The 20,036-nt window shown below is 40.6% G+C and overlaps 1 protein-coding gene across 2 annotated transcripts in view; it reads left to right on the top strand.

Annotated features, from left to right (window-relative positions):
- Positions 1-19,522, top strand: part of SNX10 (sorting nexin 10) — a 72,504-nt gene extending 52,982 nt beyond the window's left edge. For both annotated transcript variants that reach the window (XM_044246259.1, XM_044246260.1), the window contains 5 exons: positions 5,515-5,601; positions 9,472-9,572; positions 9,969-10,067; positions 17,057-17,269; positions 17,725-19,522. In XM_044246259.1, the coding sequence (XP_044102194.1) occupies positions 5,515-5,601; positions 9,472-9,572; positions 9,969-10,067; positions 17,057-17,269; positions 17,725-17,806 (582 nt within the window). In that variant the 3' untranslated portion in view covers positions 17,807-19,522. The remainder of the gene's footprint in view (positions 1-5,514; positions 5,602-9,471; positions 9,573-9,968; positions 10,068-17,056; positions 17,270-17,724) is intronic.
- Positions 19,523-20,036: the final 514 nt, after the last annotated feature.

A 20,036-nucleotide genomic window follows, 5' to 3' on the forward strand; every position in this document is an offset into this window, starting at 1 on the left:
AGGTTATTAAATTGACTAACTGCTGCTGCTGAAGCAATTTTCATAGGAAATCCATATGATTCTAGGTGTGGATCTCGGAGCTGTCCTCTGTGGCTGACAGGCTGTCAACATTCCTTTGAAGGATGGTGGGCAGCTTCGTGAGGGATGCGTCTAATTAAGAGATTATAGGTGAACCTTGGCTTCCTGGGTGTGCTATTCATAGCTGGAAGCGCCAAGAAACTTCACTAATTCCTACTAATTGCGGGGTGGGGGAGGGGAGGCCCATCTGAATTATAGAATATTTTAAAATAAATGTACTTTTATTACTTTCAAGTACATATTTTAACTCCAACTAGGCAAACAAATTGTTGTCTGGTACAGGTCTTAGGGGACCCAAGTTATTGAAGCTATCAGAATGATTTTCAATTATTTCTATGTAAATAGGTGCTTCTGGAGTTCTTCAGGGTGCTCGAAAACAGTGTGTTCTCATAGATCTTAAACATTGCTCATGGAGCCATATGCTGTTAATTGGCACACCCTTAGAGGAAGGGGTTTGTTAAATTAAGATAAACTTTAGACCAGCTGCTAAATAACTTATCGTTAATTCACGGAGTCCAAGAACCCAAGTGGATGAGGATTTTATTTCAACTGAAGTTTGATCTCATTTTTTTTTCCTGAATCATTCATTCCTGCAGGCTTTCATTTCTTCATTAAATGATACTAATGGGACGCACTGGCCGTGCCAGGCCGCTCTCGTCCTATGCTCCCCTGAAGGAGCTCAGCATCTGGTAGAGGAGGCCTGTGGGCCTCAGGCAGCCCAGCGAGCTGTGCTGAGTAGGGACAGTGCCGACGGTGGGCCCAGAGGCATTAGGGGTCTGGAGGAGGATCAGGTTAATCAGAATGGGTGAATGAGAGGATTGCCAGAGTCTGAGTTGCATTTTGAAAAAGAAATTGGAGTTAGCAGAAAATGAAGGCAAGAGGAAGGTGAGGTCAACAAGAAAGCCCGAAGGGGATTGGGGACAGCAGTCCAGGCGGAGGAAACAATATGTTCAAAGGCACGGAGGCGGGAACTGGCATGTCATGGAGGGGGACCTCTGGAGATGAGTAGAGTGAAAAACATGAAGGACTGTTGTGCTCGCTAAGGAGTCTGAGCTTGATCTTGAAGGTTATGGGACAGGCTTTGAAGGACTTTGAGCAGGAAAATGACATCACCAGATGTGTGCCTTGGGGCCATTCTTGTCTTAGTGTGGAGGATGAACTGGGGACAGGCCCAGAGATCCATCAGCAGCCCATGCATTAGTGTTGGATGAGTGGTCCTTGAACCAAAGCAGTAAGCAGGGGGGATAGAGTTGTGGGGGTTCAAGGGAGGGTGAATCTTGAGAACTTGGTCAGTGTGGATTTGGGAGGTAAGTCAGAGAAGTCTGGGGTAACTGGGTTTCTGGCGGGTTTGCTCGAAGGGAGATGGGGAGCAAGATGGTGTGAACTCTGTGGACCTGGGACCTGGAGGCAAGAGGCTGGGTACGTACGTGGAGAGATGCCTGGACTGGGACCGGGACGAGACCCTCAGCTCATGCTGGGTGGTTGAAGCCATATGCTTGGATGCCATCGTCCCGGAAGTGCAACAGGGTGTAAAGAACAGGAGCCTGGGGTGGCTGTCCGGGCCACAGCAATGTTTAAGAGAATGAGAGAGGAATAGCTCACCACCCACAAAAGAATAGTGACATTTAGCTCTCCTACCAGGTGAAACGTTTTCAAGATTGAAAAAAATATTTGCAGTCTTAGCACCGTAGTTAACTTGGAGTGTGCCTTTGAAATTCACTGCTGTTCATAGCAGAAAGTCTTCTCCCCCAGCGTAGTTTTAGAATATGTATTCCACAGACCCCTACCCTATGTAAAGATTAAACCTAATGAATAATAATAGTAGTAGAGTCTGAGAATTCCCACCCACTGAGATGAAGAAAAGACTTTTACTGTAATTTGCCATTATGCTGTCCATTCCTTCTACAGATATTAGGAGGGGCTTGCTCTGAGCAAGTGCTATGAAATTTTTAGGTCAGTCTATATTTCACTGAGAAATTAACAGAGTTAGAGTGTCTGCTGCTGGGTTCTTAATAGTTTATACTTTAAAAAATACATACAGTTGGTTAGCTTAATTGCTTATTGCCAGTGTCTGTGGGAGGGTCTCAATGCTTTGGGTTTATAAGCATTTTCCTTTTTTTGTGATAATACTTTATGTTCGTGTAACACTTACACTTTTTTTTTTTTAGGAAGAGCATAAGCAAGGAGTGCGGGTGAAGGGTGTGGGTGGGGAGGAGAGGCAGAGGGAGAGACAGAATCTTAAGCAGGTTAAGCAGGCTCCACGCCCAGCAAGGAGGTTGACACGGGGTTCAGTCCCACAACCCTGAGATCATGACTTGAGCGAAAATCGAGAGTCTGACGCTTAAGCAACAAGCCACCCAGGCACCCCTCCATTCACATAGCACTAAATGAACAACTTCCCAGCATTTTCAGCCGTGTTTTATGATTTGATACTCCTAACAAACAGCTGAGAGAGGTTGGAACAGGCATTATTCCCATTTTCCAGATGTGGAAACAGAGGTTCAATGAATAATTTCGTAATTTAGAAAGTGGGTAAATGATCTCTAGTCTTGTGACCATAAGTCAGTGCTCTTTCCGTGAACAGGGACATGTTACTCAAAGCTTCCAAGTTCACAGTTGGTCGGTTGCAATGAAACAGGGGGAAAGAAGCCCTGATTTTTTTTCAGAACTATTTGTCATTGCCACCATCCCCAATGAATAGTGTGTCAAGTGTTCAGGGATTCTGTGATACTGTAGTAACTGTGGGTTTTGTAGTTTTAGTTCAGAATCTTTCTTTTTCTTTTTTTTTTTTTTTTAAATCACAATTTTGTGGCATGTTGAGAAGTGGGTTTCCTTTTCTTTTCACTTTTGTCTAGATCATCTGTGTAAAGCCCCACTGTTTCGGTAACAGGTACATGTCTTCTGTTCATGTAGAACATTCAGCCGTCGGAAATACTTAACTTCCCTTTTGGTCTATTCAAGCACTCCTGCCTTTCCGGTGGAAAAATGGAGCTGTCCGCACCCTGTGAGGGCACATGGTTCCCTGTGACCCGATGACTGGGTGCCTCTGGCTGGCGGGGCAGGAAGGGGTGGCACAGGATAACCTTGGCCACTCTTACCAGCCTTCTGCCTTACTCAGTGTGGGCTCCACTGACTCTCCATAGGCACAGTGGTGACCAGGGCCCGCTCTGCTTTTAGGGGCCCAGGAAAATGTTTTAATTTCCTTTAAAATCAGAAAAATAATATGCACTTTTAGATCAAACTTTTGAAGGCAAAAGTACCTAGGGCCCAGGAAGTCTGAAGGCAGCCCTGAGTGTATGCCTAGGGGGTAGATTTGGGAAGATAAGTGTGGTCTACTCTGGACTCTGGTCTTTTCTTCCTAACCTGTTTGACCTTCTATTTATTGATTCGTTGATGACAGGTTCATTCCTTCTAAGAACTCTAGGTGTGTGCCGAGCACTCAGGGAAGTGAGTTAAACATGCACGCCGACTGGAGACAGAGATGAAACGTGCACAGACAAAGGCATCATGCCCGGATTTTGTTCCAGTTTCTCTAGGCGGCTTCTCTTAGACTTTCATAGGCTTTTGAGAAATAATGGCCAAAAATGTTTAGAGCATCACTATATTATTATCTCATTTTTATTATCTGTCTTCTAAATGACTTTAAAAATACAGAATGAAAAGATTTTAAAGTAAGACTTTGGGGAAGATTAATTTATAATCCCTGTAGACTGAGGGCGGGCATGAGGCAGAAGTCTCAAATTCAAGACCGAAGTGTATGTTGCCTTAGAAGGTGACACTTGATAGGTGGCAAAAGGGAATGTGAACTATTTTTTTGCCTTTAAAAAAAGCCCCTCTGTTCTGGAAAATTCCCGTTTTATGATCTGTGTGACAGAATGGAGGTGCTCTGCCTAGAAAACACCATCATCTCCCTTCTGCTTCTGCTCTGGAGTTCATAGCCTGCCTCTCAGATGTGCTAAAACAGGGCAGTAACAAATGTCTAGAATTTCATCTTCGATGCCCCGTTTTTAGATGAAAAGTTAAAATGGTTAAAATTAAATTCAGTTAGGGGCTCCTGGCCAGCTCAGTCGGTACAGCACACAATTCTCAATCTTGGGGTATTGGGTTTGAGCCCCACGCTGGGTGTAAAGGTTACTTAAAAATAAAATCTTTAGGGGTGCCTGGGTGGCTCAGTTGATTGCCTGACTCTTGATTTTGGCTCAGGTCATGATCTCAGGGCTGAGCGGGGGAGGATTGAGCCTATGGGGTTGGGGGGGGGTTGGGAGGGTTGAGAGACTCTGAGCTCAGCAGGGGGTCTGCTTCTCCCTTTCTCTCTGTCCCCCCCCCCCATGCTCACGTTCTCTCATACGGTCTTTCTCTGAAATAAATAAAATCTTTAAATAAAATAAAACAATTCGTTCATTTAGCAAATTTATGATCACCCAGTGAATAAATTATACTTTAAAATTTATTATGCCATATGTGATCATTTGTTGTACATGCTTTCCTATTTTTAAACTAAACTTATTTAGTAGAGAGCGCTTTTTGGAAAGTATTGTGTTTTAAACTTTATCCTGTATTTCCAAATCTTAATTTCTTTAAAAAGGAACGAATTCTGCCATGAATTTTTTTTTAATATCGCTAACTTTTACCTATAACAGGAAGTTATTATGAAGATGAAATGATTTACTATGGGGAAAAATATATTTTTAAAAATAGAAAAGCATGGGGTAAAACGTGTTCATCCTTCTCTTAATAAGTTATTGCTGCTTATTCTCATGAAGCTTGGCTGCCTACACAAAGTCATTTTCATCTCCCATTGCTTGCTTTTCATATGAACTTTGCTACTCTTTTATATTTTGTTCGAGGGAGTGATTTCAATTTCATGTAGAGAGATGAAGAAAGTAAGAAATGGCTGCTTTTAAGATTTGAGAAAAATCTGAACGTATTTTTCATGATTAAAAATGACAGCCTAGGGTGCCTGGGTGGCTCAGTGGGTTGGGCCGCTGCCTTCGGCTCAGGTCATGATCTCAGGGTCCTGGGATCGCGTCCCGCATCGGGCTCTCTGCTCAGCGGAGAGCCTGCTTCCTCCTCGCTCTCTGCCTGCCTCTCTCTCCGTCTACTTGTGATCTCTCTCTGTCAAATAAATAAATAAAATCTTTAAAAAAAAAATGACAGCCTAATTTTTGAGTACACTTTCTTATCATCCCATAACCTGTAAGACTACTGAGCAGGGCACCTGGCTTGGTTTTGCATTATTTAAAAAATTCCATTTGTGGCAAAAGTGCCTTTGGACTTCCTCTGATGCCTGATTCATTAGCTCTACTTCTTGTTTTTTTAAAGAATTCATGACCACAGCTCATTTCAGTTTTGTTTTTGTGCCATCACTTCCCTCTGCTCTTTCCAGCCTTGCTCACGATTCTGAAACACATCTCTTTGTTGATGATGCCCTTACAGGAGTTTGTAAGCGTCTGGGTTCGAGACCCTCGGATCCAGAAGGAGGACTTTTGGCATTCCTATATTGACTATGAGATATGTATCCATGTAAGTATGCAGTCATCGTTGACAGAGACCATAGCAATTTTTAGGTGGCACGCATCTGATGGGGCACTCTCTTATACTTGAAATTTGTACCGATTGTTCCTAACTCAACTGGATTTGAATGATTACAAGTAATGCCGGTATCTCAAACATAGTAGTCAAAAGGCTCCTAAAGCTGGAAAATTACTCATTTGAGTTCCTTCTTGTACCTTCGCTAATATTAATATTTTAATGTTTATTGCCCTCATGTATGAATATGTGAATACATCTAAAATTCACAGTTAAAGAGTATTTATAGCTCATTAATGGTATTTCTTTATGATCTGTTATAGCATATTTCTGGGTAATATATTGCCTGATAAATCTTAGGTTTTGAAAGGATGTAGAGCTCTCTGGAAAACTGATGTGTGGTGGTTTTATATGGAGAATAGGAAAGGAGGAAATGAACATGTGCAATTATTTTGCCTTAGTCTAGATTCCGAGTAATTAATGTCCGTAAATAACTAGAAATGATGTACTTTGTTTGGAAGTAATACTTTATTATAATCTTTCAAGTAACGTTGTGTGATGTGTGGCTTTCTGTGATCATCTTGAAAAAGGGTCAGCAGACTGTTTTTATTAAGATCCAGGTAGTAAATGTCTTCTGCTCTGTGGGCCATGTATTTGCTCTTGAAACGTTTCAGTTCCTCTGCTACAGGGTGACAGCAACCGTACACGATACATAAATGAATAATTGTGTTCCAGTAAAACTTTATTTGCAAAGACAAGTGGCAGGCTAGTTATAGTTTATTGGCTGCTGATCATGAAGATAGTCACTTTTCCCATCTGATTTAGTCCAGAATTCTCTTGGGAGCATAGAAATAGACTCAGATTTTTAGCTGTGACTATATAGTTCAAGTGAAGTAAAATTTAACCACCTTTAATTTCCTCCCATTGTGAATAGTTAAATTGGTCTGTTGGAACCCGAGCATCAGCCATAAAACTCACCCCCCCCCGCCTTTTTTTTTAAGAACTGCTTTTTTGTTGGTTGCGTGGAAGGCTGCTGCCAGGGTATATCTTGTATTTTGATTTTGCTTTGGTTTTTTACTCATAAATCATACCAGATATGCATTCTGTGTAGAAAATTGTAACATGAGTATGTAAGACTAAGCATTTGAAAATGAAATGAAATTCTTTAGTACCTTTTTAACTTCCTCTAAAAAATATGTCGGTCCTTATCACACTTTATGGTAGATGTGAAATTTAATTATCCTCAGGGATTAATGAAAGCATAGATTTTTCTCTGCTACGTAAATAGCGTAAGGTGATTCCAGAAATGTCTGTCTTGTGCCAGAAATGATAGGCTCCTCCAATATTATTTGATGGTGTTGCGGCATTTCTCTGAAATGCTAATAAATTAACAATGTATAGATCTTCTGGGCTTGGTAGATAGCAGAAATAAGCAAATATATTTAAAGGAGCTTAATAAATGAGTGATCTCAGCATAGTCTGGTCCTAAACTGTCCATACCTGTTTCTGATTAGGAGTGGGTGGTGGAGGGGCCTGGAGAGCTCTCGTGAGCCTCACTCAGATGCCAGACCCATATAGCTTTGCAGGTAGAGAAGCTGGGGGTTAACCCATTTCAACTAACCTTAAGGGGAAATGATACCAGGAGACTCTGAAATCTTAGTGTTATTGGGAATTTTAAACTAGTGGACAGTATATTCTCTCCTGACCTTCTCCTGCTGATGAAGGACTTACAGATGGACCTTTGTCTGGTGGAGGTACCAGATGGCTCTCCAGTTGGCTTCCATGTTATTGACATGAAACGAAAGGGAGTTGAAATGGACCGAGCCCATACCCGAGGTGTCAGGATTCCCTGCAGTGGCCTGGTCCTCTCTGGGGCAGGAGCACTGAGAAGATGTCTGCCCAGGCCTTGTTAGGGCACCGTTCTGGTGTCAACGGCTTGCAGTCTTAGTCCCCGAGGGTCTCGTTAGAGTGAGGCCCTGGTGTGCTTTGAAATCCACACTTCCAACATTACTGCGCCGCAAACTCCATCTGGTGCGTTTGCTGCCATATTGTCAAAGGTGATGGGGTTCAGACCAGTAGCTGCTTTGGAGGCAAATGTCTTAACCTTTCTGCCTTCTGAGGTTTTCTAACTTTATCAAGCTCAGGAGTAGCAGGAACTGTGCCATACGTTTCACGGGAACAGTTGAAGAACTCCGGCCCGAAGTCACTTACATTTGCCAATGAAAACAACTGCTGGGTGCTTATTAAGTGGTAGAATAATAACGATTTTGAAAGAATATAACTCTTGGGGGCAAGCAGTTTTCTCATTTGGCAATGTAAAGGTTATGGAATAAAATTTTGAATTAAATATAGAGAATAGAGATCTTGAAAAACCAGTAGACAGATTTTTGCCAGTCTCTTGTTTGCACAAAGGAGAAGGGAGAAACCTATTTCTCAGTCTTGGGTTTACGCTGTTTTGCTTAGGATGGGGACTCTGTCGTAGGTGGCTTTTCCGAAGTCTGCTGTAAGGTAGTTGGAAGGAAACCAACATATCCTATCTAATAATAATATTAATAGATAATATTTTCCAGGTGCTTATGAAATAGGTATGTCCTCCTCCATCCCCATTTTACCATTCAGCAAACTGGAGTTTGAGTGTCCTGCTCTGTATCAGAGCCGGGCCTGGCATGTGGGTTCCCTACACAGATGCTTGGCCCTCTGTACCATGCCTCACTCTGCCTTGCACATCCCATAGAAAAGGAGGACGCATTCTCTTGTTTAAAAGTGATTTCAGGACACCCTGGCGACCCTCTGCACCTGGAGGTCACCAGACGAAGAGCTCCCCAGCATACAGACAGCAGCCCAGCCCCCACTTACTCCTAGGCTGTGTGGGGCGCCCTGTCGGGGCAGCTGCAGCGCCAGAGCAGCTGCTGTGGTAGACACAGCCTCTCCTCCCCGTGGTCAGCCCCCAGCACCCACTACCCCCAGACATCCTGATCACAGCAGCAGACAACCATGATTACACAGAGAGAATCCCATCGGGATGGGCGTGTCTGCCTTGATCCTGGTGGTTCTTGGGGGGCTGCTGCTTCTAGCTCGGCAGAGTCAGAGGAGACCCAAGATGCAGACAAAAGATAAACATAGGAGAGAGAAGACCCACCATTCAACAAGTTAGAACATTGGAAGTAAGATCAATGACACTGATAGGTTCTAGAAGAAAATCTGGGCATAAGTTAGGGAAGCAGTCTGCTGAGAATGTTCAGGGTATAAACATGGTTTGGGTGCAGGAAAATGTCTGGGTTGGTGCTGTGGCAGCTCTTGTGGTAATTTTACTCCTCCCTACCACCCGCGCCCCCAAAAGTGATTTCAGGATGCCTGATGATTTGTGTGATCTGTACTGATGGCCAGATCAAGGATATGATGACTTCTTGTGGTATCATGTCAAGGGCTGTAAGAAGGGCTCTCTAATTCCCGAAGGCTTCTGCACCTCCACGGACGGAATGATGGTATTAAAATGGAAGGGATGACCCTGAGTTTTTATTGGTCATTTAAACTTCAGGATTTGTTTAATTTTTATGATTCATCTTTGAAAGCACTAATAGGTGAGCAGGAGGCTACCTCAGGACTCAGGGAGCGGCGGGGTCCTGCTTTGTCTCAGGACAACACTGCTCATTGATGTCACCCCACTGGTCTTCAGAGGTGGGTTTTGTACAAGATGGGATGTACCAAAAAAAAAAAAGTACAAAAATACATACAGATTTACTTTTGGTTTTTAAAAATCCTATTAAAAAGGCATATGGGTGTATATATAGTGAGTTAGAAATGTAAGAAAAAACTCTTTTTTTTCCTTAAGTGAGGCTTAAATGTTTCTTTTTCTTTAAACAGACCAATAGCATGTGTTTTACCATGAAAACATCCTGTGTGCGAAGAAGATACCGAGAATTTGTGTGGCTGAGGCAGAGACTCCAAAGTAATGCATTGCTGGTGTAAGTGATTTAAATAAGGGATACTGAGGAGACTTTATTATTACAGCCAGCATTTAAAAATTTGTCGGGCATTAAGATACATCATATATGAAGGATTTTGTAGGCTTTCTTCTTGATTGCAATATATAACTTGAGTTAGTTTTGTAGCTACTACATCTGAATTCAAAATTTACCACTTGAATTTCCCCAGCTGGATATTGACCGTGAAGGGTCTAAAAAATGTTTAAAAATTGGTTTTTCTTTAAGTTAATTGATTTTCTTATATCCTTATTATGTAACTATATGTGCCATATTGTATGTATACAACTGATAGTTACATGATAATTCTCACACGTAATTTGCTTTCACTAAACCACCTTGATTTGATGATTTAAAATTTTTTTTCTTTCTCATAAGACAACTACCAGAACTTCCATCTAAAAACCTGTTTTTCAACATGAATAATCGCCAGCATGTAGATCAGCGTCGTCAGGGTTTGGAAGATTTCCTCAGAAAGTAAGTGCACAGAAGCTCTTGTGGCCAGACAGCAGTTGTGAGCAAAGTGCTTTGCATGAGTGAAGTGTCCTCTAATTATGTGGGGGAGAAGATCCCTGTTGGAAATGCGAATGATGATCATCTAGAGCCCGGCTCCGTAGTTCATTTCCTATATTAGAGTGCCATCTTGTGGCTTGTCTCATACGGTGCACATCCGGGACTGCATCTTCTAGAAGGAAAACAATGAGCTAATTGGGTTTGGTAATAAATGTGCGTACAGTCCCTGAAGCTGCAAATAAGAGCCAAATTACTTGGGAGTTTAGCTGACAAAAGTAAAATTTGCCAGGAGGCAAACGTGCATTATTAAGAAGGTACTTCTTAAAAACTGTCTGTATTTACCACACTTGGGACTGATGGACCAAAATCAGCTCCATGATGGGCTGCTAGTGAATACTTTCCTGGGCTCTTCTAAAGAAAAAGTTTAACTGTGCTCTTTGGAGGGAGTGTTTTATAAGGGAGTAATTACTGGTGTTTGAATAGTCTGGGTTATTAACTCTGGATTGCTTGCTGATGCTAGGTACTGTGGTTAATTTAACTTGAATTTGCACTACTGTAATTTCTCTTTTTTCCCACTCTGGAATGCTAGAATACCCATGCCATGAAACAGCACATTGTTTGCACTCAGACGCTCAGGCCGAACTTCCTGGGTTCAAATCTTGGCTCTGCTGCTTATTGGCTGGGCTTGGGCAAGTCTTTCACCTGCTCTGTACTTGCATTTTGCCATCCATAAAGTGGGGTTAATAATAGTATGTGCTTCGTAAGTTGTTGAGAGGAGTAAGTGAGTTGATGACGGTAAAGCACGCACATCGCTTTGGCATGTAATGTGTGGTTTTGACCATTATTATTTTAATTCACTTAGACATGAAATAGCTTTGAGCTAATTTTTCGAACTTCTTATTTTATAGATTAGGAAATGGGCTGAGTCATATGACTACTGGTTAGAGGCAGGGCCCAGTTTCCTAAGCTCCCTTTCTTTTTCTGCTGACTTCAGGATCTGAAGTAATGTCCTTTGGTGTTCACTGCATGGTCCCTTAGAGCTAACCTGAAATAATATAATGCCTCCTCCCCATATGGCTCACTCATAAAGGATTTGGATATTAAGTATGCACATGAATATTAATATTTATTTCCATTAGGTTGATATAGTGTCTTTCTTTGGAAGGGGTCGTGGAGACATACAGAAACATCCAAGATTATAAATTGAGGAAGGGCCAGAAAAGAAGAAGCCAGAGGAATAAAAATGACAAGAGACCAGAAGAACCCATTAAGTGAGCCAAGTCCTCAGGATCCGTTATAGTGGTATTCTCTTGGATATCACAGGCATGACAGAACAATGGCCTGGTCAAGTTTTTTCTGCCCATTCCCTTCGGAGACAGCTCTGATTTTAATTGTTGTCTCTCTGAGACCCAGGTGGCTGATGGCGTCTCCCTTAAGATGTGGCCCACGAGTCCAAGTTTGCCAAGCGGCCTGTCAGTGCAGATGCTGCTCGGGGGAGCCACAGACTGGCCATTGGCAGCGAGGCCTGGACGGGGACAGCCCTATTCTGCAGTCGCTGTCGGCCCTGGGAAGCTGCTTGTCTTCTGTAGAGAAGTCTCTTTATTGGAGGTCAAAGGACAGCATGTGTCTCTGTATTTATACTGCGAGTTAAGCACAGGGCATGTGTTTTTGACCAGGAATCACTTCACTTTTTTTTTTTTAAAGATTGTATTTATTTATTTATTTGACAGACAGAGATCACAGGTAGGCAGAGAGGCAGGCAGAGAGAGAGAGAGGGGAGGAAGCAGGGAGCCTGCAGAGGAGAGAACCTGATGTAGGGCTCGATCCCAGGACCCTGGGATCATGGCCTGAGCTGAAGGCAGAGGCTTTAATCCACTGAGCCACCCAGGCGCCCCTGTTTCACTGTTTTGAAAACAACCTTCCCTTCCACAGCTGATCTACCAAATTAACGACTGAGTGAGGCCACTTGGCCGCAGAGCGGGCAGGCTTGGACTTGGTTATTTTTGCAAACTGTGCCACTTGGCTCCTTGTGGACAGCATTCGTTCGATGTGGACATCCTAGCAGAAGGGATCCTGGATCAGGAGCTTGAAGGGCTGGATTCCGGGGCTCCTGTGAATCACAGCTCCTAAGTTTGTTCTGGCTATCCGACCTCAGAAAAGCCCCTTCATTCTTGTGTCCTGCCTCAGGTTGCTGTAAAGAGTGCGATCATGAAACACAGGTGCTGCTTGAGATCATTAAGATGACACTTGGAAAGGATGCTGGAAACCTATTTTATTGTCTACCTGGGGCCAAGCTGGGTCCTGGGGAAATAGAACCCCACACGGTGGACCCAGATCCTTACTCTCTTGAAGCTTCCGTTCTGGTGGGAAAGTACTGTATCCATGTCAGGGGAAAATTCGGTCTGGATGGTCACCCAGAAATGCAGTCATGGAGCAGACACCGAGTTCCCTAGTGTCATTATTTGTTCCACTACAGTGTGTGAACGCTAGTCTCCAAGCTGATGGGGTTCACACTGAAGATAAAAGCTGGTCCTTCTACATGGTTGGAGCTTGAAGGAAGCAAGAAGTCTATACTACCACCGTTTGGATTGAAGCCTGACCTAAATGGCGTAGACACTGTGGCCGCTCCGGGTCTTCCTAACCCTCCATTCTATGCCCCCCGCATTCTGACACCTGGAGGTCCTGTTCTCTGTCCAGTTTGTGTAGAAGTAGCAACCTTGCAGGTCTTCGCCCCCCCCCCCCGGGACCCCCCCAGCCCCAGCCCACTTGGGGAAATTGGATATGGCATGCAGCTCTGCCTTCTCGGCGCTGGGTCCTGACCCCAGCGTGACATACCCCCAAGGCCCCATTCGCTGCCCGTTAAGGAAGGTCACTATCAATAGCCCACACTGCGATTTTTTTGTAACTTTAGGAACTTGAGAGGGAAGACACCCTAACATTAAAATGGGAAATATGCTTGTGTTGTAGATTTTTAACATGTATTTTTCATATCTGGTTTTTATGGAGGTTTTGAAGTTATGAACCAAGAACAGTATGTATGTTCAAACCCTTTGAAACAAAATGCTGCTGTCTCTGCCCATATGTGTGTTTATAAGTATATATTTGTTTTTTTACCTTAAGGTGAAATTATATATCTTTAATAACAAAGTACATATCCAGGCCAGTCTTTATAAAGGAGTTGGGAAGTTGTTTCTTTGACTAGGCACCAAATAATAAGTCATACCATTTATTGAACACTTGCTCTGTGTTTAGCTTTTTACATGTTTTATCTCCATTTCTACAATAATATTAGGAATTGGGTATCATCTTGATTTTATAGACAAGGAAATTATAGGAAAGGTGGAAGCATCTATTAATTCCAGGAACTGGCAAGTTTATAATTAGTGGACCTCTTAAATGCTAGCTAAATTTGGTCAGGATGATGGTGACATTTTTCAAATACAATCATTTTCTTTCAATCTTGGCTATAATTCCCTTTTGGATTTTTCCCCCCTGGCTAATTGTAAATTTTAAGTCTCTTCTATGAATAGTTATGGAAAAAGAAAGTTATAGACTAAAATTACAAAGTGTTGGTAAGTCACCAGCTATAAACATGGCAGTCCTACTAATTAATGTTTGGTTCATATCGCAATGGGAGACAGCTTTCCTTCTTTACTGAATTCATCCTGTTAATATAACTATATATATCTTTCAGTGTAGACTTTTGTATTATAGTTTTCTATTTCTTAAAAATTTAAGGAATATTATAGTTTTTTTTTTTTTTAAAGCATGGAAACATTAGTTTCTTACACACACACACACACATCTTTATAAGTCTTTGTGTTCAATAGAGGGCACCATAGCACAGATCATGAATGTCTTCAGTGAAGATTTGTAGGTTTTATTTATTTTTTTTCTCATGGTAAGAGGTAAACAGACTGAATTAATTTTTTTTCCCCTACATCCCAGTGCTAACCTTCCACACTCTATACACATGTGTATATATCATTATATTGGGTTCAGTAGACAGGGCATCCTTAGTTAGGATTAAGTGGTTTTGCATAGCTATATATTGTTCCCAACTGAACTAGTATATAATACACCTAATAAAATCATGTTGAGGAAAACCAGATTTCAACTGTGTCCAGTTCAAGTGAAAAACAGGATTTGCTTTGTTTAGTTTAAAGTTGTTTTGGGGGAAAGGAATAACTTTTGACTCATGTTGTAAATATCTTTTCAGACATTTCTTTAAAATTCTAGAGGCTGTTTTGTGCTCTTTTTATAAAGCCTTGAAAATTATATACGTTTACTTTTATGGAAGCTTATAAAGATGACATTTTATTGACCGTTTTACAAAGTACTCTTTATATTAAGCTTGAAGTTGATTTTCTGCTATTAGATTTATTGGTGGAAAATGTGGCACAAATATGACTAAGGTAAAAATAGAATTTAATATTATGACGCTGGCAGTCACAACATTCTGTGAAATACAGTAAACCAGATATTCCTTTAAAAAAACTAGCTATGCTTACCGAACCAGATGGAAAAATACTTTCAAAATTTGGTATTTTTAACTGCGAGATAAAATACCTGAGAGTAAAAACTATGAATATGTTAAAAAATTTACTTTGCTCATTTAAAACCCATCCCCATGGAGCACAGTAGCATAAATTTAGCCAGCCAGTCAGAAAGCCTTCCAGTAACCAAAACCGTGCCTAGCGGGGGTCCTATTTTTGCACTCCAGGCCCCTGTGGTTGTTCAGATCTGGTCTCCCTGGGCCACGGGCTACTGGGCCACCGGCACATCCTCCCACGTCAGTATTGTGAGCTGGGTGTGTGCCGGCTGGGCTCCCTCTTGCTTTTCACCGTCATGTCCTCCAGATGGCAGCAGTAAGCAGAAAAGAAAACACTGGGAAATAATGAGTCTAATGTACAGTAAAATTGGAAATTGAATTATAGCTCAAGAAAAAGGACAGTAGCCTTGAGGTCCCAATCAGCCTGGACTCTGATCACTTTTGTTTGCTGTACCCATGTGTTAGGTTACTAGCAAGTTAATAACCGCGCGTGAGCAGTTCAAGGCTCGGTAGAATTGCTTTAGACATGAAATAAAGCTAAAATGAATTTGTGTCCAATATCATTGGCATTAGTGCTCATTACTTTTGTGGTGTAATGCCTCGAACCATCTAAAATCAATTTTAAAGATTACCTATTATTTTATAAAGAAAATAAAACACATTTCCAACAGAAATAAAGCAGTGAGCGTAATCCTATGAGCAGTTACTTGTGCGTGGTTGGCAGGAAAACCACTGACAGGACATGGGAAACTCTGTGCAAACTTCACAGCGAACGCAAGTTTATATTAACGGGTTGTTGCCCTATAAATCTTCTCTTGATTTGAAGTATTTAAAACAAGAGTGGTAAACATTTGTAAATGTAGAAAATAAATCTCAAAGAGCAGTAAAAGGGATTTACTACTTTACTACCTGTACTTGGTAAATTAATCTCTACCATGTGATTTGGTCATCTTCTGGGAGAAGCCAGGGCAGAGGACATGGAGGGGAGGGGGAAGTATTTAGCTGCTTTGCTGGAGATTTTGCCCTTTTAAAAGGCACAAAAGTTTAACTTTTCCTTTTAGTAGGCCAGTAAAAATATTTTCCCAAGCTACACTTGGGAAGCCTGTTGAGGCTAGATTTTTGGCTGTGATCCTATACACGTGTAGACTTTTGTTGCCTTCTTGAGGAAACAACTCTGTTTTATTTTGGAGAAAAGGAAATCTTCTAGTGACCTTGGATTTTAAGTAAATTGACACGAATGGCCAAAAAAGATTTACTTTTCTAATTATTTGTGTAAAAATGCAGACTATAAGGGAAGGTTCGTTTGGTCTGAAATATATAATCTGTTTCATAGAGTTCTCTGTGCAAAATCCCACATTGGACAAAATTATTCTCAGGTTTTCATGTTTTAGTTTTGTCCCCTCTGTCTAGTCTGAGTGCCTCATAATAGATCATTATTGAACTATTCATAGAGATGAAATGATCATATGTCAAGATTTTTCCTAAAAAGGTAAAACCAGTTTTTATTTAAAAATAAGGGTGTAATTTGATTTAATTTCCTGTTCTGAGACATGCACTTCAGGGGGGGAAAAAAAAAGCCCACGTTTGGTGTTAATATAAATTTGAGCAGGTACAGATTTGCTGGAGTCATTTTTTAGTTTTCCGTATAGTTCTGATGCACTGGTTGAAATCTGTACTCACTTTGTAAACTTTGACCTTGAACGTGGGAAGGCTAGTATGTACTTAGCACAAAACTATCGTATTTTAAGTGGATATATGGTAAAATCTGTTGGAGCAATTTTATTTGGTGGCTTATTTTAACAACATAGAAACACAGTGCCACAGAAGATTATGGAGATTTCTAGTCCATCTTAGGTTTTCAAAAAAAGCCACTTCTCAAATCAGCCCTTGTAAACATGTATATAAGCACACTTGTAAAGTTTTAAAATGTAAAACGTGCTGAGAGACGTATTGGCTTTTTAATACAGTTTTTAATAGTCGTTGAAAGTTTTGATGTTTCATGACAGCGTCGCCAATAAAGATCACAGAGCCGACCTACTGGTTGGCAGTAAAAAAAATTTTTTTAAGTAGCATACATTTCTATGACTATAAGCAAAATCTTTCCGCAATTAATCCACATGGTCATAGCAGATGGTTAAATTGAAGAAATGCCCTTGAAGTTATTCTTTTAACAGATGTTCTTAACTATTAGCTTCGTGTTTTTACTCACCTAAATTTCCAAATAATTGAATACAACTTAACATATGCTTTCATCCTTTTAATAAGCAGAGTCTGTAATTGACGCAAAGTTTGCCACAGTGGAGGGACGAGTTCGGTGGCACCTTTCTAACGTTTTGCTCTCTCCTACCCTCTAATCGTCTGCCCCGACCACCTCTCATTGCTCCTCTCTGCTTTCGCCCAGGGTCCTGCAGAACGCACTCCTGCTCTCCGACAGCTGCCTCCACCTCTTCCTGCAGAGCCATCTGAGTTCGGAAGACATCGAGGCTTGTGTTTCCGGGCAGACTAAGTACTCCGTAGAAGACGCCATTCACAAGTTTGCCTTGATGAACAGACGTTTCCCCGAAGAAGATGAAGAAGGAAAAAAAGAGAACGATATAGATTACGATTCGGAAAGGTATTTCCTTGCATTTCGACGGGATGCGTATGTGTTTGTGTAACACAGAGTGCACATACACGTGTGTCTAGAGATATACACACACTTCACTTTTTTGTTGATGTAATACTAAGATAATGAAAAAATTAATTGACTGAGATTTTATTGAGCTGTGACAGCTCATCATAGCAGTCTTCACACACACCTCCACACTGAATTAATGAATGCAGTAGAAATTCAATTATCTGCATTCTGATTATGTGACTTTCATTTAGTCAGACTTGAATTATTCGCGTTTAAATTATCTAGCTAAAAAAATATCCAACTGCACTCCAAATGGCTAATTAAAAGTCCAAATTTCCTGTCTCTCTTTGTGACTGGAGATAATTAAAGTTCTCCTCTGTTACTCAGGCTTTGAGTGTGTTGTGAAAACCAATTTCCTCTTTTTATTATTTTCCCCCTCTCTTCTTTTCCAGTTCATCCTCTGGGTTTGGACACAGTAGTGATGACAGCAGTTCACACGGATGTAAAATGAGCACCGCTCCGCAGGAATCCTGAAAAATAATTCCAATGTTACCATCTTAGGAAGAGCAAATGGGGTCCACTCATGGAGAAGAAAGCTTGCTAATAATATATCCTTACCTAAAGCTCACTGTCATGACATTAGGCATTTAAATTCTTGAAGACGTCAGGTTGTTTATTAGTGGCATTGTTATGTTGTCTTATTTAGGCTAAGCTTTTGTAAAAAGCGAAAAGGCCTGTGAATGCAAGTCCCCCTGAGAGGCAAACATTGTGGGTTAAAAACAAGATCCTGCCCTGGGATGAAACGATAGCTATGTTTAGAAAAACCTACTTGGTTTTACTCAGTTTTAAAAGACAGCTCTATAGGTAGCCTTCATTTAACAATTCAGAGAGTGCGTTCCTTGTTGTTATCAGTGGGACAGCGTTCGCAGAAACGCGGCCTCTATGATCTTAACTGCTGTGAAGCCTGACGGCATGGGCCAGGCCGCCTCTCTCAGACATGTGGTTGACATCTTGTGGGCACCTCCCCTGCCCTGGGAGAGACACTTTGCTTTTGGTTGTTTGAGATATTCTGAGACGTCTCACCTTTCCAGCACTTTATGTCACACTTAGATGGAAAGTACATCTTATGAATAGAGACATGTTAAAATAATGTTGATGTCTTATACAAAAACAGAAGTAGCGCTAGTCATGTTGCTTGTATTTGCAATCTAGAGACGCAGAAATACATTTTCATGGTCCAGATTCAAACATGGTTTCTGGAAACAAATAGTTTTCATTATCGTTGTGTGATTAGAATTTACGGGTTAACTATTTTCTGACTAAATGTGCAATTTCTTATCACTAGATAACTTCCAGTGTCAGTGGTGGTCACTTGTCACTTATTTTTAAGTTATAAGTGGGATCTTCTAAAAATTAGTAAGTTTATCAATAAATAGTCCCGTAATTTCGAAAAGAATGTCAGCTTGCTAATTTAAGAATTCTTCATTTTTAAAAAGCCCTTTCTTTTAAGGCATCTGCCTGAGGACTGGTCATTTAATAAAATGTCTTCTTTTTTAGTGGCCCAAAGATAAAAGGTCTTAGATAAACTACACTGAACTTCAAATTTCAGATGAGGCAGCATTTTCTTGAGATAATTATCCAAGTTTCTTCTTCGTTGAATGGTACGAAATATCTCTGAAACCACTGGGAAGATATTTTTACGTAACCGGAATAACTTGTTGCTTTAATTAAATGTTACCTCACCTCATTTTATTTTAACTGGGAGTTTAAAAGTTACCATATTATTAAAAAGTCTTTGAAACACTCATAACTAAGAACAGAAAAAAATTCAATTTAAAATAAGAATGATCTTACTTTTTCCTTCTTCTTTTTGTTTGGTCCAGAGCATTATTGAGCTTTTGTGAATATTTTGATTTAGTATATCCTGTATCTTGTTACTTTATCATCTAAGACTCATTGTTTTAGTACAGGAGAAAAAAAGAGTTAGCAATTTCTTTTTCTCTTGCTAACATGTAAAGTTTGCCATCCAGTCATTTAAGAGCGATCCCTAGCTTCCTGGGCAATATGTATTTGAATTCACATTATTTCTGTTTTACAGCAGTTTTTGAAAAGCATGTAGTGTGCCACCGATTGTCATATTATTTTTAGATGATGTAACATAGCCATCAAAATTGATATTAAGTATGCCTAATACTGTGGTATGTAAACTTCACAAGATCATCGTTTTCACATTAAACATGAAAAAAATAAGTTCAGTTTGTTGGATCACTTATTTTATACAAGAGGATATATTTTTTCTGACTTACACCTAAATTCAGTGTGTTTTTGAACAAGCCGTAAATTTTAATGAGAAGCTTTGGTAGGATTTGGTTTAAGAGTCACTATAGTTGTGCACATTTGAGGCTTTTAGCCTTGGTTTGGTGGTTGTGATATCTAACCACTGGCTTCTTAAAACTGATTTTCTGGAGCTGAGATATTTAGGTGAACTTCAGTGGCTTTTTGGCTTTTTTCTAGTCCCTTATATTTCTCTGGTGTATTTTTCTAAAGCTTTCTTTAGGAAAAGAACATAATTCCTAAGTAACTAAATTAAATAGATGTTTATTTAAAACTATCTTTAATGGAACTTAAATGTAAGGAATTCTAATCTTGGATGCTTTATGATTTCACATACATCAAAACTGTATTTCCTCCGTGGCTAATTCTGAAAGGATAAATGATTCACCTGTAAAGCCATTTTATGTGTTTTGTTTGAGAGCTGATCTTA

The sequence above is a fragment of the Neovison vison genome, chromosome 4, assembly GCF_020171115.1.
Source record: "Neovison vison isolate M4711 chromosome 4, ASM_NN_V1, whole genome shotgun sequence".
Lineage (NCBI taxonomy): Eukaryota > Metazoa > Chordata > Mammalia > Carnivora > Mustelidae > Neogale > Neogale vison.